At 39.8% G+C, this 26,464-nt stretch overlaps 1 protein-coding gene across 1 annotated transcript in view; it reads left to right on the forward strand.

Moving 5' to 3' along the window:
* The first annotated feature begins 1,834 nt into the window (after window positions 1–1,834).
* Window positions 1,835–26,464, forward strand: part of STAB2 (stabilin 2) — a 138,849-nt gene continuing 114,219 nt past the window's right edge. Inside the window, exons 1-9 of the mRNA XM_077828508.1 lie at window positions 1,835–2,308; window positions 6,278–6,411; window positions 7,898–8,013; window positions 14,692–14,777; window positions 15,590–15,659; window positions 18,431–18,526; window positions 18,862–18,987; window positions 20,701–20,897; window positions 21,823–21,956. Of these exons, the coding sequence (XP_077684634.1) occupies window positions 2,225–2,308; window positions 6,278–6,411; window positions 7,898–8,013; window positions 14,692–14,777; window positions 15,590–15,659; window positions 18,431–18,526; window positions 18,862–18,987; window positions 20,701–20,897; window positions 21,823–21,956 (1,043 nt within the window). The 5' untranslated portion in view covers window positions 1,835–2,224. The remainder of the gene's footprint in view (window positions 2,309–6,277; window positions 6,412–7,897; window positions 8,014–14,691; window positions 14,778–15,589; window positions 15,660–18,430; window positions 18,527–18,861; window positions 18,988–20,700; window positions 20,898–21,822; window positions 21,957–26,464) is intronic.

Below are 26,464 nucleotides of genomic sequence, written 5' to 3' on the forward strand. Positions count from 1 at the left end.
AGTGTGGATAACTTCAAGACCTGCCCCAGAATGAACAGGAACAAAACCATTAAGGTTTAACACAGCTCCATTACTTTTCTGTTTTCCCTTGAAAGCCTGTGTTTCCTGCTTTCCTGTAAGCAGAACTACTGAAATACCATAGGTTTCAGAGTAGCAGCCGTGTTAGTCTGTATCCACAAAAAGAAAAGGAGGACTTGTGGTACCTTAGAGACGAACAAATGTATTTGTTAGCTGTAGCTCACGAAAGCTTATGCTCAGATAAATTTGTTCGTCTCTAAGGTGCCACAAGTCCTCCTTTTCTTTTTCAAATACCATAGTGGGGTCTATTCTCATACTGCTTCAGCGCCGGCAGAACCAAGCAGCACAGGAAACTGCATGAGAGTCTGTTCTTGCCTGATTTATAGACAAATGTGCAGAGGCAAAACAACAGTGGATCTTTAGCTCCTCAGGAACCAGGGCCAGAACCATAGCTGTTTGTGATGAGAAATGGAAAGGCCTGTGACTTTGATGCCCTTTACATCCAAGTTTGTCTCTGCCATTTTTGAAAAACATGGCAACAAGTTTTTTTGGTTTGGTTTGGTTTGTTTTTTTTATTTGCAAAATAATATTTCAGCGAACCTGAAAGACAAAGACTTGAGAACTTGCAAATTGTCATGCTTTCTGCCTGCCTGGGAAGGACCCAACTATCTATTCTCCCTGCACCAAATGAAATATTTTAACGGCTATGGTGGCTGCAGCTGGACAGCCAGAAGTCCAGAGATTTCAGAGACAGTCTTGTGGGCCTGACAAATTCCCTCTCCTTAAAAGTCTTAAATCTCAAACCAAATACATGAGGTAAGGCAGATATGAACAGCATGGGAAGGCAGCAGGCACAATGTCTGTGCCTGATTAGTAGCAGGCAGTAACAAAGTAATTAGCACCCAGGACAAAATGGGAATGGTGTACAGCTTACTTGACCACCCCCTTTATTCACAGCCCTCAGGTTGGGTTGAATAGAAGTGAGCTGCCTGTCTGGGAGGAAGTTCAGACCTAGATTCAGGGTTTGGTTTAGGGCCAATTTTATATCAAATTTAAAATGAGTGGCCCCTAGTGGCTTTTTTGTGGAAGAAAAACAGGAGAGATAAGAAAGAAAAAACAATATAGTTATGACCTGCATTTTTGCGAGTTAAATAAAAGAAGCCAGCTCAACTCTGCTGCTATCTGGTTGCTTACTTCAGTAAAAGTACTAACTAGCATTAAACCAAAGCTTTGTCTTCCATGATATGGAGGAGTGCCTTGGACTTTCTGAAAACTTTAGAAGCATAATGAGTTTATAAAATCAAGCAATCAAAAGTTGAGGCACCCAAAATCACGAGCTACTCTTGAAGACGTAGGTCATTGCCTCTGTGACTGAGAATGACTGGGCCCCATAACATTGAAAAAATTAAAAGGAGCTGAAAAACTTTGAAAACAGCGAGAAAGACAATTTCTTCTCTTAATTCTTCAAAATGTCCTTCATATAATTATTTTCTATTATACACAGCTAAGTTGACTGAATTAATTTTCTTTGTACCAGTTCTAAAAGATTAGTCATAATGAGGTAATGAAGCTTCAAAGACGGTAAAAACAAAGGAGGGGGAAAAGTCCCTTCTTTTATCCAGCTAACCAAAGCTAGAAGATGCTGATTTGGCCACCTCAGATAATGTCTCTAACTTTGCTTAAAGAGCTACCGTTGGTGGATACACCCTTCTGTTTCAGGAACTGATAAGCCCAGCTCTATAAAGTTTGCATTCTGCCTGACCCCATTCAAGTGATGGATGACAACAAGATCAACAGCTATTCCCAACCTCAGTTCATGTCCACCTAAAAGAAAAAAAAAATCTTCTGTCACCACAATTCAGTGTCCTTGGAATTGTGTTGTCAACAGCTACAGAGAGAGGGATCTGCAGAGCTGAGTCCTGTCAGGATATCCTGTCATTCCGTTAGGAAGGGTTTATTCAGCTTTGCAGTGAAAACGTTCAGCAAAAGCCATGTATTTTGGTATTTTTCCTATCTAAGGGCAGGTTTCACGTGCTTTGTGGTTTAGCTCATTGCTTTCTTCAGGAAAAGGAGGGAAGTCACTTCAGTCTTTTCACTGGAATGTAGTAAAGTGGTAAGGCTACCAAAACTCTGATCATTTTCAGCCATAGCATTGTTACTCATGACTGAAGAGTTCTGAGGAAAAAAAAGCCAACAGTTTTTCATAATGGCAAAACATATGGTTGTTTTATTCCTTGTGTCTTCTTTGGTTGCAAATAACCTCTCTTCACCACCAAAACCTACATATCAGGTAAGAAAAGTCGTATATTTTCTTTTGGATACATTTTTTAGATAACAATGTATCGTGTTTGTGGTATAGTACAGAAGGGTTCTGTAATTTTTTTTCACATATACTGAGTCTTATGGGTGGTGGGGGGACCCATTGCACTATCCATCAGTGCTTATGTGATGCTGTCTCCTGGATAAATAGATATCCCCAGCTGTTGTAAATTAGCATATCCCCATTGAAATCAATGGAGCTAATTATACATGCTAACAGTCTGATCCATAAACTATGCCATAAATAGACCTGTGCAAATAAATAAATAAATCTCCATATTGATGAAACTGACAATAGATGATGTTTGATTATGATTCTCCAAAAGCAACAAATGAAAGTTATTACATTTTCTACTATATCAGAAGATGAAAACAGTTTTTTTATCATAGCAAACAGCACTCTTTATTCTCCACAGAAAGCTATTTTGGCCAGGTGAAAAACAGTCCTGGAGAACTTGATAATGTTTAACATGCGCAGAAAGTTGCAAACTTAACATGAGATTTGTACACATTTCTGGAATTAATGTATATGGTGATGTGACACAACCAGGGTGTAAATTTCCTGGATTTATGGAATTTCACAAAAATGTGTTTTGTAACATACATTTAGGGAATGAGAAGTGTTATTGTATTATAGATCTAACCATAGAAATGAGAACTGGTCAAAAATGTCGTGTTCACTTGAACTACTTTACAGCATATGGTTTTGGATTTCTGTGTCCTCACTAGTACAACTGGGGGAAAAGGTTTGAATAACCTATTAGAGGAATGAAAGAGATGTGGAGGAAGAGAGTGTCAGAAAAAGGGACAACTCCCACTATCCCTCCTTTTTTACTTTTTCAGCTAGAAACATGTAAAAAAATTGCTCTGAGGTGTGAAAAGGTGCGGTTTCCCCCTCAATGTCTCTAACTTTTTCTTTTTATGTTTCTTCCCCTTTTTCAAATGGGAGGAGGGGGCAAGAAGGGAATGGAGAGAAAATGGGAATTTTCCAAATATTGCAAAACAAAAAATTCCAAAATTTTGAAAAATAAAACAATTTTATTTGAATTTTCTCATTTCAAAATCTTTGAAAATTGAAAATTTTCATCAAAAATGAAATTGGGGGTGAAAAATGTTCTTTTGACATTTCAGTGAAATAAGCCAACCCAATGTCTTAAGTTGTTTTTGCACTAACACTCCTGTTGAAAGTAGTTTGCTTGCATATTAAAAGTCCAGATCCTGATATCCTTGAGATGTTAAACTCTGAGTGACTTTTCCTGAGCAACTTTGCAGATCAGCACCTAACAGCACATTAAATTAAAAAGACAAATGTTGAAATAAACAGGTCAGCAGGTACATCTAGCTCAGGGGTGTGCAAACTTTTTGGCCTTAGGGCCACATTAGGGTTCCAAAACTGTATGGAGGGCTGGGTAGGGAAGGTTGTGGCTCCCAAAACAGGCTGGCCCCTGCCCTCTCCCGCTTCCCGCCCCCCTCAGAACCTCTTACCCATCCAACTCCCCCACTCCTTGTCCCCTGACTGCTCTCTCTTGGGACCCCCTGCCCCTAACCATCCCCCGGGACCCCACCCCCATCCAACCTCCCCGGTCCCTGTCCCCTGCCTGCCCCGACCCCCTATCCACACCCCTGCCCCGTGACAGGCCCCCCCGGGACCCCACCCCCTATCCAACCCCCCCTCTAAAGCTCCTTTCAGAATGCAGCCCTGCGAACATGGGCAGAGGACTCAGGAGGAGCAGCGGCAGCCACGCAGCAATTTCCCCTTCAAAGCGCCGCTTTTCTCTGGCCAGCTGCACGGCCGCCTGGTGCTCCTCCTGAGTCCTCCACCCGCGTTCGCCGCGCTCCCGCCACCTGCACCGCCCGCCTGCTCCCCTGTGGCTTCAGGTGAGCCTCCCTCCCTGCTCTCCCCTGCCCCTGCAGTGCAGCCCCCCTCCCGCGCTGCCCGCGCAGCGGCATCACTGCAGGGGCGGGGGGACAGCGGAGGAGGGGCCAGGGGCTAGCCCCCCCACAGGGACAGCTCTAGGATTTTTGCTGCCCCAAGCAAAAAATTTGCCACCCCAAGTTCCGAGAGCACAACTGCCCAAGGAAAAAAACACAACAAAAAAAAAAGGGCGGCCGGAATGCCACCCCGGAATTGTGCCGCCCCAAGCACGTGCTTGCTTTGCTGGCGCCTAGAGCTGGTCCTGCCTCCCCGGCTGGGAGCTCAGGGGCTGGGCAGGATGGTCCTGCGGGCCGTAGTTTGCCCACCTCTGGTCTAGCTTAAGGTGAGCTGGCTAGATCCTTCAGCATTTACTCATGTATTTGTATCACCTGGGAGTACAGATTGATGAATTGAGCATTTTGTTGTACTGTTCAAAGCTGACTTACTTGATTTCATAAGAAGGTTAAGTCCTTAGGTAATTGAGTGAGTTGTCTAATCAGAGTTACAACTGAAGAGCATGGTTTGAAAGGCTGTGTGTTTGAAAGAAGACCATCAGAGGCTTTGAAAGGTGTGTTGTAGTGGCTACAGAAGGGGGCAAGAAGACACAGATTCCTGAGTTCTGATCATGCCTGTATAGTTGACCCACTGTGTAGCCTTGAGCAAGTCACTCTCTGTTTCCACATCTCCATATGTAAAATATGAATACTTACCTCTCTCTTTTGTACAAGTGTTGCAAGGGTTAAGAGGGTAAATGCTTATGAAGTGTCTTAATGAAATATCTCCCTAATATTTAATATTAATATTAATCATGATTAATATTACTATTTTTCTGCTTTTAAAAAATAAAATATTTGGGGGGGATTATTATTCTTAATAAGCGGCTTTACCCTTAGAAAAATAGACAAACCACTGTGCTAAACAGTTTGCATTATATAAAGAAATCACAGGAAAAAATCTTAGTGCAAAAATCATGCCCTCAACTAAAATGTTATAAATTTGGAGAGGGGGGGTTGCTTAGAGCTACAAGCATCTTCAGATTTAATTGTCTGGACATACCAACTGGTTTTAAGGTTTTGTTGGGAGCTTTTTAAGAGGTAGGTCAAACTAGAACCTTGAACCTGAACCTTTTCAAATTTTCATCTTCAGAGAGTTCAGATCCAAACTCACTCACATGGTTTCAGTTTCACATCAGATCCAAACCTAGACGGTGTCTACCTTTCATTTCAGATATGGACAAACATTTTGTCCACATCTCTCACGATTTCATGTCCATCTAATCCAAACCCAAAATATCATCCTGATTCATCCTTGAACTCAAATTTTGCCTAACCCAGGTCTGGATATTGCCTTCTTAGTCCATCGTGGGGAGGGGGTTGGGAGAAGGTAAATATTTTATTATGCAGAGACTGCACAGATCTCTTCCATCCAGTTGACTGACATTGTACTACATTGCACAGGACATTTAGGGGGTTGTAAGAGCTGGTTAGTGGGTAAACTAATATCACAAAATTTCTCCACGCTTAGAAAATAATGGACCTTCTCCCTGGTTTGGAAATCTAATTGGGCTTTATAATTTAACACCCCATGCACTGAGGCACTTTCACTGAGCTGTCTTTGGTTTCCATTTCAAACTTGCCAAACCAAGCATTTATTGATATCATATTCAGTACTATTGGCCAAAGATTTATCATGATCCCAGCAGGGATATGAGACATGGTGGTGGGGAATATAAGGAGTCAGACTCTATAGGTTGTAGGGCTCCTCTGTAGAGAAGCCTGCCATTATATCACACTGACTGGCCTCACAACCTGTTTTAGGCCTGGGAGCAAGATAGCAAAACTGAAAAAGTGCACTGTAGCTACAGGAGAATGATGGGGCTGGGTGGTTATGAAAATGTACCCATAATAAGACTATAAGAATTAAAGCAGGATTTCTCATTGACTCCAGTGGGAGCAGTTAGGCTAACTGTGAGTATTTTTGAAAATGCCACCCTAAGGATTTAAATCTATTTCTGGCTTTTTACAGGTGAAGAATAAATGTGATCAGAAGATGCTCATTACAACCAAAACTGAATGCCGATCTTGTTCTCTAAACCTTGAAATCCGGTGCCCTGCTGGTTATAGTAAAATTACCAATGGATCTGGAATACGAGATTGCAGGTATTTCTTCTGTCACAATTATTCACTATAAATATTGTTCACCCTAAACCAGAAATTTTTAATCAGCATTAGAAATGACCTATGCCTTGTTAATCTGTAAAATATGTTCTTCATTGTCCTAACCTCACATTCAAAGTGTAGCACTCATGACGTTTACAGAAAGGCTGCTTAAGCAGGTGGAAGCAAGGATTGCAGAATACACACTGCTTTATAGGTGTCGACTTCTAGTTTTCCCTGGGGTGTGCTCCACCACTTCTCTGCCCCAAGGCCCTGCCCTAGCTCTGCCTCTTCCCACCCCTGCTCCACCCCCGAGACTGCCGCCTGCCCGCCACTGGCTGCTCTCTGCCCTCTCCCAACCCCCTTCCCGACCGCCAAACAACTGTTTGGCAGCAGCCACCAATCAGCTGTGGCTGGTGGGTGCTGAGCATCCACTTTTTTTTTCCATGGGTGCTCCAGCCCCAGGGCCCCGTGGAGTCGGTGCCTATGCACAGCTTTGTGTCTTGGGTTAGTTCTTTTCTTTAGTATGTATTTGGTCTCTTTTACATCAAAAGAGGTGGAAAGTTTTTGGTTACTTTCATGCCTCGTCTACTTCCTCCCATTTGAGCAGCTATCGCAGAAGCACTATGAAAGCGTTGAACCCATAGGTGCAATATTATTATTTGTATTACAGTAGTAATGGGGCTTAGAGGCCCCAACCAAAATTAAGGCCCCCTTGTGCTAGGCACTGTCCAAATACGTACTGTGAGAAGAGCCCTGAAGAGCTTACAATCTACAGATAGAGTTAATGTTCCTTTGAGTTCTCACTTAGGTCTGCCAAAAGATCTTTCAACAGGGAGTGTCAATGGATAGAACAAGACAGAAGGTGAAATCCTAGTCCCATCAAAGTCAATGGTAGTTTTGCCAATGACTCTGGATCTTGGATTTTACGCAGGATAGTTTATGTTCAGAGTTACTCCTGGATGAGATCTTGGGGAAGATGTAAGTATTGGTATACATGACCTCCCAGTTTATCTCTATGAGTAGTATAGTAAAATCGTTCTCAGTTGTATTCTGTAGCATTTATTATGTGTTCCAGCTTGGATATGAAGTTTCTATTGTTAAATGCTGCATTCATTTTTAGTCTCCCAAATCCTATGAGTCAAAAACTCAAATGTAGTTTTCAAAACTTTTCAGGGATATCCCTCTTAAATAATCTTGCCACAGTCCTTTATATATATACTAGACAACTGTGGAAAATCCAAACTACAGATAGTAAGAAGGACAGGCATATTGTACAAGAGAAATGGCTGCAAGGATATTTTTGGACTTCAATAAACTATGGAGGGGAAATCCCATCTTTTACATGAAAAATAAAAAAACCAGAATTGTGAGGCTGTAATTTTTAAGTTCTGTTATCAGGCTTTAAAGAATGAAGAGGTTACAAACATCATTTGTCCCCACAGGAGGTTTTAAATACTCTAAAATATCTGCAACTTCTTGTCTTCAGGTACTACCTTGAAATCAGGACTTACACTTTGTCTCTTCCTGGATGTCGGCATATCTGTATGAAGGAATTTCAACAACCTGAGTGCTGCCAGGGATATTGGGGCCCAGATTGTATGGGTAAACTCACTTTATTGACATAATATCTATGGATGTGTGACAATGATTTGTCTTTTCCTCTCAAACTATTTCCATGGTAAATCTGATTTAGTTTCGAAATACGTCAGGAGCAGTCAGCTCAGTAGAGCATCTTGTTTGGTGAGTGTACTTCAAAGTCTTACATCAAGTATATAAGCTTTAAATAAAGTAGGGCCAATATACCCGATGGATAGTCTACTTACCTAATGCCTATTACAGTATTGGATCTGCTGACATCCTATATCAGGAGTCTGAGAAAGTGTGACATAGGGCCTTCTCATTTAATAGCCTACAGTTTTGGAATACTCCCATTCCTCAATGTTCACCAAAATACATTAGTGATGTCTTTCTGAGGCTACATAAGTTCCTTTCCTATTTAAGTCAGGGTGATTCAGGGCCTGATCCAGCACCCATGCAGTTATACATTGGCTAAATAGACAAAAAGAATGTTAACAGATTATCATCTTCTATATAGGCAAAGATATGGTTTAAACACTGACCATATTTACTGGAAACACAGTTCTAGAAACCCTACTCACAGCTAGATCTCTCCTTACAACACAGAATGACAAGCCAACTTTTTAGTTATTGTCTTTTTTTTAATAAAGCATAGAATTCAGCCCAATGGTACAACAATGACAATAATATTTGATTAGTTTATACACTGCAATGTATTCTGTGACACCAAGTTATGGACTGCGTGTGTTTTAGAGTATGGAAGAGTTCGCTCAAAATAGAACAGCGTCAGAATTCATGCTAAAGGGATTCTGTAGTAAGTAGAGAGGCCCCCTTTTCCTTCTAATAAACATCCTGGCCAGGAAAAAAGGAACTCTGTATAAGAATCAAGGTCTAGGCATTGTTTCTGCTGTCACTTAAAGAAAAGTGCTATTTTCTTTCCTTATCTTAATCTGTTTAAGAACATACTGTATGTCTTAGAGTTTAGAGGAAAGCAGTTCCTTCCTAAAACTAGAAGAAAAATCCCTGACTAGGAGCATACTTCATCTTTTGTATTTCATGGTGATGACAAAATAAGCTCTTAAATTGCACTTCTATTTCCTTAAATGATAGACCACATTGGAACAACTGGTGTTCTTCTGTCCTTCCCTCATACGTTGCAGGATTCCAGTACTGCAAACTTTCCATGCAAGAGAGCCACACTCCAGTTCCCTTTTAAATGGACTACAGTATATTGAATCCAAACACAAACCATCACGAAATATCAGGCTACTGACAGCAGGGAGGCTCTACCCAAATTGTTGGGAGGTGATGGGGTTCAGCAGATAGGCTGGAATAAATTCCTTTTTCAGAAGAATTTATGCATTCTTAAAAGCCTGACAAGACCAGAACTAATATTTTCAAAAATGAGCAAGCCCCTGTCCATGTCTGATTTTCAAAGTTGCTGAGCACCCAGAAGCTTTCGGTGAAGCCATTTACCTAAATATGGACCTAGAATCTTAACTTGCAGCAGTCCATGTTTGTAAATCTTGGACTAGTATTTTAAGATCACAGCTAGAATGCCTGCTGCATTTGAGTGTACATTAAATTACAACTGACATGAGACCCTTTTTATTGAGCATTCCAAACATGCTTCAGTAAACTTCAGTTAAAATCAATATCATTTCAGAGCTTCATAGATTTTTAAGCCTTCTGGGGACTATTATGAGTATCTAATCTGGCCTCCTGCATAGCACAGAAATATTATCATCCTAATTTCTCAGTTGTGCAACTGAGGCACAAAGAGATCAAGGGCCAGATTTACAAAGGTATTTAGGTGCCTAAAGACACAGATTTGACTTTGACTTGACTACAGTGGGAACTGGGTGCCTAACTGGATTAGGTACTTTTGAAAATCCCACTAGGCACCCATCTGCATCTTTAAGCACCTGAATACCTTTGAAAATCAGGCCTTAAGTGACATGGCCAAGGTCACACAGCCAGTCAGTAGCAGAGTGAGGCACTCAGCCTGAGGTCTCCCAGGTCCTAGTCCAGAGTCTAACCTCTAGACCATCTTTCTTTTGAACCTCCCTCCCTCTGACTTGCTCCCTCCCTGTGACTAGCACCACTCACCTGCTCCCTCCTGCAGCCATTCAGATTTTTAATCAGTATCCAGCAGATATCAAGGCCACCTACTCTGCTCAGTATTTAGAAAACACTGAAAACTAAGATTTGTCACATAGCCAGTTAACACAGTCATCAGAGGCATAAAAGCAAAGGACATGGAATAAAAGTTAGGGTAACTTGCTCCAGAAAGTAGAGATCATATATAGGACCCAATACAGATGCCCAGCATTTAGCTTTTTCTCTAAGTTTTAGTTACATGAACTATTTATTACTACTGTCATATGGATTCTTAAGAATTTTATTTGCTGTACAAATTTAAGTAAAAAATCAAAACAGATTAGGAAAATGTATAATATATAGCTAATAATCAAATTCAAGTGGAAGGACATACAATGTTTCCTAAAGGGCTGGCAACATTCAGTCTATTCTGCTCTTGCTTGTGTAATACAAAAGAAAAATGGAAAACAAAGTAAAGATAATTGTTTTAATTAATTAAACTGTATGAGGCAAGAAAATTTATGTATTTAAATGTTTTTCTATAAAGAAAAAGCTCTGACTATAAAGCAGTATTGCTGGCCAAAAACTTGGGGGGAAAAAATTCATAGAAACTCTGACAGATTCAGAAGTATTTCCCATCCTGTTATGTTTTCAGGTGATCTGGTTTTGTTTTCTGAATTTTCAGTGGGTTTTTTTTAAGAACAGAATTTTTCAATTTCAAAATCAGAAAACTTCAAAAATTGAATGTTCCAATTTAAAAATAATCCAAAGATTTTTTTAAAATGGGTGCCTAAAATTAGGCTCCTACATCTATATTTTTGGTATCAAAATAAATAACCTAATTCTAAAAGGTGTTGAGCTCCCAGCCATTTCTAGTCTTATGCTTAGACGATTAAATAGACCAGACACACCTCTTTTGGTGGGTTAAACTGAAAAACATAGCTTTCTTATCATTTCTTGAAAGATACACTGAACATAAAGAAAGAGCCTGATTCTCCACTTCATTTACATAAGTTTTATGCCAGCCTGACTACAATGAAGTCATTGGATATACCGTAGTGTAAAACTGGTATAGGGACTGGGGAATCCAGACCGTGGCCTTCTGGAATATAGTGATCAAGCAGAAGTGCTCTATCTGTCTAGCTAAAGTTGTAGAACAATACAATAATTTGCTAAACAGCTGATAAAGGACTGGCTATGGTAGTATCAAAACAAGAGGCAAGAGTGGAAGTGATGTCAAAGGTAAATGGATTGAAATCAGCAGCTAAAGAATTATTATGTCCGCCATTTTTAATATTGTTTTACCAGAATTTTGTACTTACTATATAAATCCTGAGCTCTTCTCATTATTTCATTTGCTAGCCTTGCACATTTAACAAAGGCACTGGTGCAGGCAATGAGTTAAAACAACAAACTGCTCTCCATGCACCCCACAGATTAGCTGATTTGTATCATCGTTAGTCCTACGGATAATTTTTATCTGTGACCTAATGTCTTGAAAACATTTAGAAGCTCCATGAGGACATTGGTGCTAACATGTATTTATTGCTCTCCTTATCCCCAGTTATCTCATCTCAGATCTTAATACAACATTGTGATTTCAATGCATTCAAGGCACATTGGACTGAAAATTATCTGTTACAGACTGATTCATCGAAGAAGTGTATATAAAGTCAATAGCTCTCACTGGATTACTGACTCATCTTTAAGGGATAGGTTGGTATGCAGTGAAAGTGTTCACAGAAATAATGCGTATGCATGTGCACATCCACTTATTTGCTCACTGCTCAGATCACTTGCAATTCACCCTTGTGCAGAGGCACAGTACAAGCCTTCCAGATCCCTTAAACTCTTGAAGTCAAGATTAAATTAGACATAAGTGGTGCATAAATCTTGTGCTGGCTCTCTGCATGGGGTAAATATTTCACCTCCCGCTGCACAGAACTACGGCTGGCTGGAACACAATTCCATTTCAGGAAAAACATTAAAGTTTCAAAATTTGTTTTTTGTTCTGCATCGGAACAAAAATGAGACCTTTCAAGAGTGAGCCACCTCAGAATTTGGGGCAGGAATTAGAACCCAGGTCCCTTTCTCAATCTCTCTTGTTGGAGCTGTTCCCCTTTGTATAGATAATTAAATATTGGGCCAGAGAAAGAGACAAAACAGATAGAAAAGGAACTTGAACCTCGGTCACTTCCATCCTAATGGCCCGCTATTCTGGGGTGGGTTTTGCCCACTTTCCTCTCCCTCTTCCCCCGCCACCCCGCGCCAGATTTCCGTTCTGGACCCGCAAAACCTTTTTGATGGAAAAAAACTTGCCAATTTTTGACCAGTTTTACACAGACCCAACACAAGGCCCTCTCAACTATTTACATCCAGTAGTGAAGCAGGGGTGCTATAAATGGAGCAGCATGTAATGGGGTCTTGTCTCCTCTACAAATTACCCTAGTGAGGCTCAGTGCGGGCATGTTTTGCAGCAGATTGGAGAAGGGGCCACAAGCATTACAGTGATGTAGAGGAACTTATAGAATAGTTGCTGTTGAGAGGCTGCATTTAGATCTAGTCATAAAATCATGGAGGTTTCTGTGAAAAATTTCAACAAAAACAAAAAAACTAAAAATCTAAATTTTTATGCAAAATTTTTATTTTTGTTGATGAAAATTTGAATATTGAAATATTTCGATTGGAAATGCTGTCATGCTGCCTCATGCTCCCATTCTCTATAGGTTGGGCTCCTTGGTCAGACTAATCCTCCTATGATATGCCATGGTCATCCCTCATGGCAAAGGGAGGTAGACACGGTATATCATGGGTGATGTAGTTCTACTGGGGAGCCTGGCCAATAGAAGAGAATGGAGACAGCAGGTAGCCAAACTTCAGTTCCCATGAGGCACTGTGACAGCATATCTGAATATTTCAGTTTTCAGGCTTTCAGTTTTTCAATGAAAAATCAAAATTGGAAAGCATGGAAAGCAGATACTTATTTGGGAAAAAAGTCATTTAAATGAAAACCCAATTTTCTGCCAAGGACAGGTTTGACAGAACATGTTCAATCAGCCCCAATTGCATCACAGCCCAGCCTGACCATGAGATTCCATTCCCAGCACAAGGCCATTTTCTTAGGCTTTATGCAGGGAGAGATGGATTTCACCCACAGTACAGTGGATGCGAAAAATTTAAAGTAAAATAGCAATACAGAAACTGTACAGAACAAGAAACTTATTTTCTAAGTAACCCTTTTATTTATAGTAACAAATTGAAGCAAATATACCAATGTTGGACTATGATGTTCTAACAGAGCTAATAAGTTTTTTCCATCTATACCTTCTATGATTCCTTGAGATTTTATTCAGTGAATGTTTACTTTCCCCAAAGGGTCAAAGCGTTCCGTCTGTTCTAGAAAACATTGGACTTTTCACCTCTCAGTACACCAGTAGGAGTAATGCCCAGGTTTTCAGAAGAGCTGAGCAGCCAAGAGCTCCCATTCACATCAGCACTTGTGATATCAGATCCCTTAAACCCCAATCTTGCAAACACGTGCACACATGCTTAACTTTACTTCCACAGGTAACCCCAAACGACTCACAATGGTAAAATTAAGCACAGGTGTATGTGTTTGCCAGATTAGGGCCTTATCCGGGTGTATGAATATGGATATAGAAGTTTAACTGTGGCCAAGAATTTCTAACCTAAAGTTAATCTTCTATATCCATATTCAAGCATCTAAATAAACAAGCTGATTAGCAAAACTGCAGAGTTCTTGAAAATCTGGTCCATTTTGAGTTGTCTGAATAGCGATTCAGGAGCCTAACTTGAGGGTCCTATTTTTGAAAATCGAGGCCAATATACATTTTATATAATCCTCCATACAAAATATTAAACAAATTCCATGCTGATCTTGTGTTTTCAGAAAATTCTTGTATACATTAGTCCATAAATTTGAGATTGTGTTGAATTAGAGAATCCTAAAAAGTAAAGATGAAAAATAGCTATTATGTCATCTTGTCTACCCCTCTGCCAATGCAGGACTGGTCCTTATAGGATATTTTCTAGAGCTTTGTCCAATCTACAATATATGATGTTTTTACTATGCTGTATGGAAAAGACTCTCTCTTCCAATACGATCATTAAGTGTAATTTTTAATGACTGACCTTCTGGATGCTGCAAATGTTGTAATAAAATGACTAGTATAGCAATTTCTAGGTTGCCTATCAATCCTTTGACTAAAACAAGAACTTTACATTCAAATTCAAAAAAGTGTGATTACATTTTTTTTCTTTTCTTTTCATTTTCATGGAGGTCTGCCCCTCCACATTCCATCTGGCCAAACCAGAGGAAAAAGTGTTAGAAATCTCATTGTTCTCACAAGATTTCTAGTCCAACATAGTCAATCCTAACTCCATTCAAGTCCATGGGACTTCATTGAGACCAAGATGTCACTGAAGATACTTAGGTGATTCAAAAAAAATCCATGCTTTGAGATGCCTATTTGAACTGATTCCCCCAAACCGCTTGAGAGTAGCCATCACTAATATAAAGGACTTTGTCTGTATAACTGTCACAGTCAGTGTTGTTGATTTGTCACATGTTTTATTCTGTAGCATGTCCAGGAGGAGCTGCATCACCATGCAATAACAGAGGCCGCTGTTTTCAGGGTATAAATGGGGATGGAAAATGCACTTGCCAAGTATGTCCCTTCAATTTTTGGAATGATATTGTGTATCACAACTAGGAAATACTCCATATTTATGTCAGAAAAATACATAAACTGAAAGTATTTCAGAAATAGCCTGCAGAGATAGTTTAGGGGCGGGGCAGGTTGGTTTTATTTTGTGTTGTTTTTTTAAGTTTCTGCTCACATAAAACTTCAAATTATTCCTTATGACTATTTACCTTAAGGTTTCCATAATGTTCATTTGGTGGTGATAAATAACTCCACCCAGAAGGGAAAAATAAAAGGTCAAATTCTTCTTCCTGATATGTGCATGTAAGCCCCATTAAATTGGTCCACCTCATCCTGCTTTGGCTAATCTTCTAGAAACACTACAAAGCACATCTTTTCTAGAGCACATGGGTGGGAGTTGGAGAATGAGAAACAGAGTAGAATTGAGGCATTTGTTATTTATTATTAATTATTATTATTGATTAGCTAGTAATTAGAATGATATGAGTAGTCAGTTACGTTCTGTTGCAATTCTTGATTATATTTTAAGCCTTCTGCGTTTCTGTGGAAGTGGTCAAAGCTCTGAATAGGAACATACTGGCTAGTCACTGACAGAAATTAAGTTTAATGTATAAATATGTGAGGGAGAAAAATTGGCCAAAGGAGATTTTACCTGGGATTTACTTGAGCAGTCCTCATCTTGGTGGGACAGTGTTTTTTCCAAATTACTGTCTATAGTCCTTTCAGCATTATAACATTTTCTTATGTATGGCCACTCTGCTTGTATTCAAATGTTTAATTATACAGCAGAATGACTTTCCTTATATGTTCTATAGCCAGGATTTGGTGGGACAGCCTGTGAAACTTGTGCTGAAGATAATTTATTTGGACCCAACTGTACTTCAGGTATGTCTGACCTTATCTCCTTTTATAAAAGTGAAAAAATAAGAAATATTAAAACTGTATTAGTGCAGGATGAATTGCATGACCAATAACCTGCGTGCAGCACAGTGAAAACTAGTATCCTTAAATATCTTTGTTTTATCATATAATCAAATAAACTAGAGATGGGAAGGACCTGCTAGATTATCCAAGTCATCTCACAGTTAGTGCTGGAATGTTTCCTGCCATATATTTTCCATGGCTATATATATATATATTAGGGCTGTCAAGTGATTAAAAAAATTAATCGTGATTCATCGCACAATTAAAAAAATTAATTACTATTAATCGTGCAATTAATTGCACTGTTAAACAATAATAGAATACCATTTATTTAAATATTTTGGATGTTTTCTACATTTTCAAATGCATTGATTTTTAATTACAACACAGAATGTTGTACAGTGCTCACTTTGTATTTATTTTTATTACAAATATTTGCACTGTAAAAAAACTGTAAAGAAATAGTATTTTTCAGTTCAGCTAATACAACTATTGAAGTGCAATCTCTTTATCACAAAAGTTGAATTTACAAATGTAGAATTATGTACAGAAAATAACTGCATTAAAAAATAAAACAATGTAGAACTTTAGAGCCTAAACTCAGACAAACAAGTTTGTTTACTTATACAGGAGATAATGCTGCCTGCTTCTTGTTTACAATGTCACCTGAAAGTCAGAACAGGTGTTTGCATGGCACTTTTGTAGCCGGCATTGCAAGGTATTTTCTTGCCAGATATGCTAAACATTCATATGCCCTTCATGCTTTGGTCACCAATCCAGAGGACATGCTTCCATGCTGACGACACTCATTAAAAAAATAACATGTTAATTAAATTTGTGACTAAACTCCGTGGCGGAGAATTTTATGTCTCCTGCTCTGTTTTACCCACATTCTGCCATATATTTCATGTTATAGCAGTCTCGAATGATGACCCAGCACATGTTGTTCGTTTTAAGAACACTTTCACTGCAGATTTGACAAAACACTAAGAGGGTATCAATGTGAGATTTCTAAAAATAGCTACAATACTCGACCCAAGATTTAAGAATCTGAAGTGCCTTCCAAAATCTAAGAGCGATGATGTGTGGAGCATGTTTTCAGAAATCTTAAAAGAGCAACACTCCGATTCAGAAGCTACAGAACCCGAACCACCAAAAAAGAAAATAAACCTTTTGCTGGTGTCATCTGACTCAGATGATGAAAATGAACATGCGTCGGTCCACACTGCTTTGGATTGTTATCAGATAGAACCCATCATCAGCATGGACGCATGTCCTCTGGAATGGTGACTGAAGCATGAAGGGACATGTTAATCTTTAGCAAATCTGGCATGTTAATATCTTGCAACGCCAGCTACAACACTGCCATGTAAATGCTGTTCTCACTTTCAGGTGACATTTAAACAAGAAGCAGGCAGCATTATCTCCTGCAAATGTAAACAAATTTGTTTTTCTGAGCTATTGGCTGAACAAGAAGTAGGACTGAGTGGACTTGTATTTCTTTTGTTTATCATTTTTACAGTGCAAATATTTGTAATAAAAAATAAAAATATAACGTGAGCACTGTACACTTTGTATTCTGTGTTATAATTGAAATCAATATGTTTGAAAATGTAGAAAAACATCCCAAAATATTCAATAAATTTCAATCAGTATTCTATTGTTTAACAGTGCAATTAAAACTGTGATTAGTCACGATGAATTTTTTAATCATGATTAATTGTTTTTAGTTAGTCGCGTGAGTTAACTGTGATTAATCGATAGCCCTTATATATATATAAGTATCGGGGGGGGGGGAAATGGGGGTTAATTGTGGTATTTTAGGATACCATTCTGTGGTAATCTACCAAATGCTAACTTGCAGTATTTTTAATAAATTTCCTAACTAAAGGTCCTGTAACCATAGCATATACTTACACACCAAAAAATTACCCAAAAAATCAAATAAATTCAATCTAGTATTAAAACCACTGTACATGAGTCAGAAACTAAGTCGCCAACCAAAATGCAGTCATGAATGCGCTGTAACTTAAATATTCTGTAGTGGCTTTTCCACAATAATCACAGTAACTATATAGCCTCAAAGGCATACTGTTTTCAACAGTTGTCCACTGGATGCCAGTGTTAATTCATATAAATGCTATTGAGACATTTTTATACAAATAGGGCATTTGAATCAATTCAGTATCTTTAATGGAATTATTCTTAAGGCTGTTGGAGGATTCAACAGCATGTTAATTTAAGGATGATTTATGGTTTCAGCCTTCAGATATTTCAGCTGTTGATGCCTATTCCAAATTCTCTAGGGGTCCGTGGAGACTGTGCATTGATACAGCTGGCAGCAAATATGCCTTCAGCAATACCTTGCTCCCCTCTGTGCCCCTTGATATTAGAATGGGAACTGTTCCATTTGATGGTTAAAGGCTGGGGTCCTATTTTCAAATCTGAGTAAAGTTAGGTCATCCAGGTCACCAGCAGCATGTTCTAATCAGCACCTCCACGCCCAAACACCCATTTTAGGCCCCAACAGGTCTGCTTCAGTAACCAGGTGTGGGACTTGAGCATCCCAGTACAAAGCCCATAATACCCATGTTTGAAAATTGCACCAAGTTTGTCAAAAATGGTAGTATTTAATTACTGCGTCTAAAACATTAGTGGCATGAAAAACCACTGAAGACCTTGTTTCAAATCCACTAACTTATTTACCAAAACCAATCCATTTCTACATATAGTTTGCAACTGTGCTCATGGAGTATGCAACAGTGGAATTACAGGGGATGGAGGATGTACCTGTTTGTCTGGATACAAAGGGCTTAACTGTGATCAGGGTAAGTATAGTGTTTTTTTCCAGCACATATTCACCAACTTCTTTATGGTGGCTCCTGGTGAGGGCTAAATATATTCATTTAATGCATGTGAAGGTACAGCAGCAAAATACACACCCCAAGTCAAACCACATCACACCTAACCTAGCGAAGACCCATGATCATTATCACTGAATCATTACATCATCGATCACCACTAACAGTGGCCACATCACCACTCTACAGTGCCTTGCTCATCTATACCCTGCATTGGTTTTTGTACAGCAGAAGGATTGAGTGTAATGTTCTTTAGTGTGATGTTCAGCCACACTATAACCTTTTGCCTTCTTTCTCTCCAGCAATACCTGAATGTGAGGCCTTACAGTGCCCTGAAAACTCCAGATGTTCTATTTCTAGTAAAGAGGAAACCAAATTGGAGTGTACATGTCTTCCCAATTACCATGGAGACGGTAAACAATGTGAACGTAAGTAGCTGTGAAGCCTGGTGGGCCATGGCCACCTAGTTTGCTTCCATAAAATCAGCAGAGGTGAACAACAATTTACATTCGCTGAGAGAGGTCCCACCACCTGGTGACTCAGCTGCATGACTGATCCCAAATACAAACATTACAGACAAATTGAGCCCATGCTACTTTTCCAATTCTTGATGAAGTAACAAAGCTCTACAACCTCTGCTGGGGTAAAAGGTTTTCGCCAATGTGTTCTTTACTACCCGCACCGTGCCACTTGGACTGTCAAACTGAGTTTTTCCTCCCCCAACAGAACGGTCTGCAGCACTGACACACAGGTCTGGGTATTTTGTCATAAAGAAACATTTGTTTCTAATTATTCTAATACATTAATACATAACAATACATTGTTATTCTAATCATTCTAACCAATTATGGTGCTGAAGACTCAATACTGTTTATCTAGTAACACAGTAATTGCGGTCTTGGACCAGACCTGAGATCCCTCTCATCGGGTATTTTGCCTCCAGCAGTGGCTTGTGCGTGATGTTTCAGGAGAAAGTTCAAGAAACCATATCAGAGAAGTTTCTTCCTATCTCCAATCATTCAGTGGCTGTCTCTATGGCTTAAAGCAAGAGAGATTATATCCCGCTACATTATATTTTATCTAGGGTACTAATGGCAAACTTTGCCACTAGCTTCAGTTTTTTAAACTACATAGTGAGTTGGTTCAGGGATGGATGAACTAATTCAGATAAGATGACTCACTTTGAAATCACAGGCAACCACTTGTGCTTTAGTTTCCACATTGGCTACTATCAGTATTACAGATGAAGGGCCAGATCTTGAACAGCTAAGTCAGTGGTGAGCAGTTACTCACAGGAGTAACGCCACTGACTTCAATGGAACTATGCATGTAACTGTTGGGTTCCTAATCTGGCCCTCACTCTACAGCAGTATGGAGGAAATGGACTAAAGCATTCATGCGCCAAGCCTCTATCCCTGTGGCTCTCAACCAGGGGTACACATACCCCCAGGAGTACACAGGGGTTTTCCAGGTATGTCAACTCGTCTAGATCAGTGTTTCTCAACCTGGGGGTTGTGACATCCAGGGTGGGTCGCAGGAAGGGCTTAGGGGTGTCACAAGTGCTGGGCCGGCGATTGGGGGTGGCAAGCAGGGCAACTGCCTGTGGCCCCGTGCCACAGCAGGCTCCGCGAAGCTAAGTTATATGCTTCAACCCTGGGGGGAAGGGATTGGGCTTGCGCCCCTGAAATGAGTACAGTAGTCTGGAAAGGTTGAGAACCACTGCTCTATCCCTGCTGTATAAAGCTTGGGTTTGGAAGACCCATTCAGCTGAGTGACATTTTCCTACTAATCTAACATGCCTTAGGGCAGTTATTTTAAGTCATGTCACCTACTTGATCCTCCAAGATCACAATTCATCAAAGAAGCGGGCAATTGTTATAATTAAGATTTTTTAAATGAATGCATTATTGTAGGTTTAATTGGGTAATAACTCAACATGCCAACTTTAAAGGTCACTTATGTACAAAAACATAGATAGTTGTTTGCTATGTTGGTATAAATAGGTGCCTATCTCATATCTTCATGCTGATAAAATACTCTGGACTTAGCTATTCTAGACAGTTCATTCTATAGGCTCCACTATCCCCTTACTTTTGCAACTTTTGGGTAATTATTAATTTGTTTTATTAATGTTTTTCAAGCTATCAACCCGTGCTTAAAAAAGGTCTGTGATCCGAATGCTTATTGCACCCATCTTGGACCTAATCGTCATAAATGTGTTTGCCAAGAAGGTTACAGTGGGGATGGCCAAGTCTGCCTACCAATAGACCCTTGCCAAGGGATGTTTGGAAATTGCCCTACAGCGTCTACCATTTGTAGATATGATGGTCCAGGAAAGGTACGTGCTGAACTGGAGCCCATGGCATTTTCAAAATCAACTGTCTAGGACGAAGAATGGTTTTTCCCTGTGGGGAGACAGTCTTGCCTAGCGGATAAAGCTCTCAACAGGGACTTGGGTTCTATTCCCAGCTCTGCCGTGGCCTGCTGGGTGACCTTGGGCAAGTCATTTTCTCTTTCTGTGCCCTTGTATCCCCAGTTTACAAAAGGGGGAAATGATACCAACCTCCTTTATAAAGCACTTTGAGATCTACTGATGCAAGGGCACTGTACAAGAGCTAGATATGATTAACTCTACTGGCCACCTGAGTGAAACATTCTGTAGTAAAATTCGCTCCACTGATCAAGTGAGGCTTTCAAAGGTCCCACCTGTTCTAAATAGACATTAATGTTCCCATGACACTTTTTGTAAGAGGTGGGGCTTGCCTTGGAGTCCTTGCCCATACATTTTGCCTCCTCCCAACTATTTTGCAGTCCCCTGTGTGCTGGTTTGTTGGCCTTCACTGTTCCAGGGGTGGCTGCATTTCAGTGATGCTATATGCATATACTGTAGTTTATTGAATGCTTTGTGATCTTTTGGGGGAAGAAAAGGTCTATGTGAACACTGATTATAAATTTGACCTATGGGCACTGATTTTAATAAATACCTTCTTGTAAGGCAATGGCACCTAAAGAATTTTATTTCTTTTTTAAGGATATAATTTGAAAGCCAGAAATTTTCTAGGATGGATAAAATCTAGAAAAGGGTTGACTAAATCTGGATAAGCTGCATATATGTTTCTGAATTTGCTGGGTGCTTACCTGAGCCTTTTGAAGTTGTCTTTAAATCCTTGCCCTGGCTTTTGTGACAGAAAAATGCTGAAAATAGCAAGTCACTAATAAAATCCAAAATACAATCTAACATTTGTCTTTCTCCCCTGATTTAGTCCCACTGTGAATGCAAAGAACATTACAGAAATTTAGTACCTGGGAAAGGATGCAGTATGACAGATATCTGTGAGACTAACAACACCTGCCATAAAAATGCAAAATGCACTATGGTTGCGCCGGGACAAATTGTGTAAGTCTTTTTCCTTCTTAAATCTTTCACTGATTATATTTTATTCAGTAAATAGTGTGACAGGTCGAACCAGATGGCTATAGGAGAGTAATAGAAGGCAGATATATTAGCCCCAGGCTAAGTAGGTCCCTTTTCCCTGGGTAAGGTAACAGGGACGGTTCCAGAACAATCAGGAACCTTCTGGAGACAATTAAGACAGACAGGCTGATTAGAACACCTGCAGCCAATCAAGAAGCTGCTAGAATCAATTAAGGCAGGCTAATCAGGGCACCTGGGTTTAAAAAGGAGCTCACTTCAGTTTGTGGTGTGCATGTGAGGAGCTGGGAGCAAGAGGCACTAGGAGCTGAGAGTGAGAATGCGGACTGTTGGAGGACTGAGGAGTACAAGCATTATCAGACACCAGGAGGAAGGTCCTATGGTGAGGATAAAGAAGGTGTTGGGAGGAGGCCATGGGAAAGTAGCCCAGGGAGTTGTGGCTGTCACACAGCTGTTCCGGGAGGCACTCTAGACAGCTGCATTCCACAGGGCCCTGGGCTGGCACCCGGAGTAGAGGGCGGGCCCGGGTTCCCCCCAAATCTTCCCAACTCCTAGTCAGATACAGGAGGCGTCAACCTGGACCGTGAATTCAGAAAAACGGCCAAGCTGAGGGCTGCCGTGAAGCTCCAAGGTAAGCAAATCCGCCAATAAGCGCAAGGCCCACCAAGGTAGAGGAGGAACTTTGTCACAATAGGCTATTAAGGAAAAAGAGATGGCAGAGCAATTCTCAGTGTATCACTGACAGTTTCTTTACAAAGTAACTTTATAAAACTTTGGAGCATATTAGCTCCTGCTACTAGTGCTTGGTACAGTGTAGGGAACAGCAAGATAGTTGAGCATTGTGAGAAGAGAGTGTGCGTATGCCATTGCATTTATATTGCTCATTTATTGCTTGATCCAGTGTCCACTGAAGTAAATGGGAGCTCTTTCACTGATTTCAATAGGTTTTGGATCAGACAAGTATGGTGGTATCATAGATGGAGGTGTAGTATATTAGCAAAGAATTATACAGTATAATGCTACAGAGAATATGTTATGTAGCATAATGTACAACCTTAGAATACAATATTAAAACAAAGAGTTAAACGATAACTCTTTTCACTCTCCAGAGACGTTGTAATATGATTGATGTTTGGTTTATAAGAGTTTATTTGTAGCGTTGCTTTTTAGGATTACAATATGGCTGATAATACAGGGTAATAATTCCTGTCTGGTGTCAAAAATACTTTCTATATAGGTGTTCACACTTAGCATAAAGGCAATTCTCTTGGTTTAAGAAGAGGACATCTTATCAATTTTTTGCATTCTAGTGCTGGTTGTCCTTACAATACTAATGGAACTTTTCTATTATAAATTACTGTGCATTTAGAACAAGTTTATACAGAATGTTCTTCTGCCCACCTATGGAGCAGGTTCCACAGCCTCTTCTCTGTGCCCCACAATCTACCTTGTGATAATGACACAGAAAGTAGAGCTGGGTGGCAAACAGTTTTCCTATCCTGTGAGAGTTTTTGAGATTTAAAACAAAAATAAATTGTCAAAAAATTTCACAAACCAAAATTCAAGTCAGGTCAAACAAAATGTTTCGTTTTCATAATTTTGAAATGGTTTGTTTTTATTTTGACTTAATATTTTATTTACTTTTTTTCTGTAAATTAACTTAGATTTCAAAAGAAAAAGTGGTTTCAAATCCAAAATGGAACTTTTTTCATTGAGAAAATATTGAAATTGGATATTTTAACAATTTCAATTGGATTTTTTTTCAAAATTAGTTCAAAATGGGAATTTCTTTAAAAAACAAATAAAATGTCAAACTTCAGCCCTGCACAGGACCTTCAGTTACGTAAGCCCACAACATGGTCTGAGTAGAAGGAGCGGTAGAGAGTAGTAACAGAGCAGTAAAGTACAGATCAGATCAGTAATTTATACAATAGGGAATGAAGCTGAAAATATTTATAAATCATTTGCTTTCACTGAATAAAGAGAAACAGATAACTATGACTTATTTCTTTAAAAATCTGCTGGCCATTTCATTCCACAAAAGAATAGACACATGAATGGTATTACTTTCACCAAAGGGAGCAGAGGCCCAGGGAAAGCATGGAAAGCTTTTAGTCCCTATATGAACAAGCGGAGCATTATGATTTTATTGGTAAGGAAGATCACAAGAGATCATCCATTAGGTGGGATTTTAAACAGAAAAAATTTAGAAAATATTATATCTGGGCTAACTCTGAAACCAGCATTGTAACTCTGGCACCGCAGTCTAAACTAATAAAAAAAATATTCACCCAACAAGAAAGCAGTAGAAAGTAAAATGAATTATGTCCAGGGGTTTTCTTCCACACGTTATCATTTTTCATTTTGCCACTTGAACTTTCAAGAGTTGAAGAAGGTTTTATTTTACATTTTCCAACTCAGAAAAAAAAAAATCCCCCTGAACATCATTTGATTACATTCTGTGACAAAGAGAGAGATGGGAAGGAATTCTAGATGTCCCCAAAAAGCTGGACATTTTTGAAAAGACTGAAACTTCCAGTTTATAGTCAAACAAAAAAAGATTTGAATGAAAATTGTGATAGCGAGATGTGGGCACAGCCATAATAAAGAGCTACTGATGCTGCTGCTGTATCACAAGTATAGAGGGAAGTGATGCCACTTCTGTGTTTGACTGTAGCTCAAATTTTAAACCTATTTGTCTCCAGCTTCCAGCTCTTCTTCCTTTGTTAACACTTCAAAATAAGCTATTGTGGTGGCCCCGAGCTAGACCCAGAATGTATTGTTGCTCTCTCATAACTGGAAATTGTAAGCGTCCGTTGTGTCACCTCCTTTGCAGGTTTTTTTTTTTTTAATGCACAGTTGTACTGCTGGCCTGCTGCCTCAGTCACTTCAGTTTCCCATGGAAGCTCTTTGCTTAGAGGAAGATACTGTACCTGTGGTTTGGGGGTTATAAAATAGCAGTAGCTTGGAAAATCAAGACTATTGCTGTCTGTTTCTGTTCCCGTATAGGTCTTTTCTGCACTAGTGTTAAAAACATTTAAATAACATTTCTTCAAGACAGAAGTTACATACAGCTATGTCGTTGAGGGTCACTAAGAAACTTCAGCTGGTGCAGAATATGGTAGCTCAGCTAGTTAACTGGGATGGTTATTGAGAGCACATTCGATTGTAACCTCTTTGGGGCAATGCCAAGCAAAATGGGGCCCCCAGTCCTTGTCCTCTAGCTGGAGCATATAAACCTCTTCCCTGACTTTTCTCTTGTGCTTTTTTACTTCTCTGTATTTTGACTCTGTTCCTAAAATAAAAAACACTGGTTAAGTAGCCACGCCTCTTTCCTATATGCAGGGGCTAACCTCCGGGGGAGAAGCAGGGAAACTATCTCTCTCTTCTCTGCTAAAAGGAGAGAGAGATACTTCCCCACTCTCTAGCTTGGGTAAGCAGCACTCCCCCACAACTCCCATCCCTCTGCGACTGGTGCAATGAGTCTTCCTCATGCTGTTTCATTCTCACAACAAAGATTAAAAAATAAACCAGCCTGGTTTGCATTAGGCCTGCTCCTCCCTAGCTGTTCCCATCCTTAATGGAAAACAGTGGATTGAAACAGCCCCATTCAAAGTAAAACAAACACACACACACACTGAAAGACTTTACAGATTGCACCAGCCACATGCTCCAAACAAGAGACAAAAGTTGCCCAATACAGGCAACAGTCTGGCTGCTCCCTGCCCCAACACACAGAGATAAATTAAGTCATTTGAAAGGCAAGGGAAGTTCAAATTGGAAGCTTTGCTCCCAAGCAGCAGTTATAATTGCAAAATGTTTATTTCTGCAGCACCCAAATCCAAACCAAAAAATTGGCTTCTAACTCCATTCTGCACAAAGGTGGTATTTTTCTGAATAAATTCAATTCAGTTTCAAACCACAATGCCCAGCCCACATTTCTAAGCTCACTGTGATTCTAGAAACGACCACAAATGAATGTGGTCAGCAATCTATTCCTTGACAAACCTTTGCTGTAAAAGAAGGCAGCATTAATTTACAAGCCTTAATCTGATTTCTGTATTATTTCAAAAACTGCTTCTCCTGCCAAGTTGTTTCTCATCTTTTTTAAAGCCCAGATTCTAGGAAACTCTGAATTCTTGTACCCATAGCCTGAGACTTGCCCAACCACTCCTCTTTCCCCCACAGAAAGAAGGGTTCAGTCCCAAAAGTTTCAAGGCAAAGAGGACCTGTGCCTCTGCAGCAGATCTGGAGTCCCCTGCTCCCCACTCAGGCTCTGTGGCAGTGCAGATGCCCTAGGGATCCCCTTAGAGAGTGCGAGGGCTCACCAACATAAAGGGCCTCCCAGGAAAAGTAATACAACCATTTGCCTGTATTAACATTCCTGCTGTTCTTCCGCTGCGTTGGTAGAGGGCAATACATGGGCCTTTTGATCACAATCCCAGATCTTCTCCCAAACTTCTAGTTCTCCA

The sequence above is a fragment of the Eretmochelys imbricata genome, chromosome 1 (assembly GCF_965152235.1).
Source record: "Eretmochelys imbricata isolate rEreImb1 chromosome 1, rEreImb1.hap1, whole genome shotgun sequence".
Taxonomy (NCBI): Eukaryota; Metazoa; Chordata; order Testudines; family Cheloniidae; genus Eretmochelys; species Eretmochelys imbricata.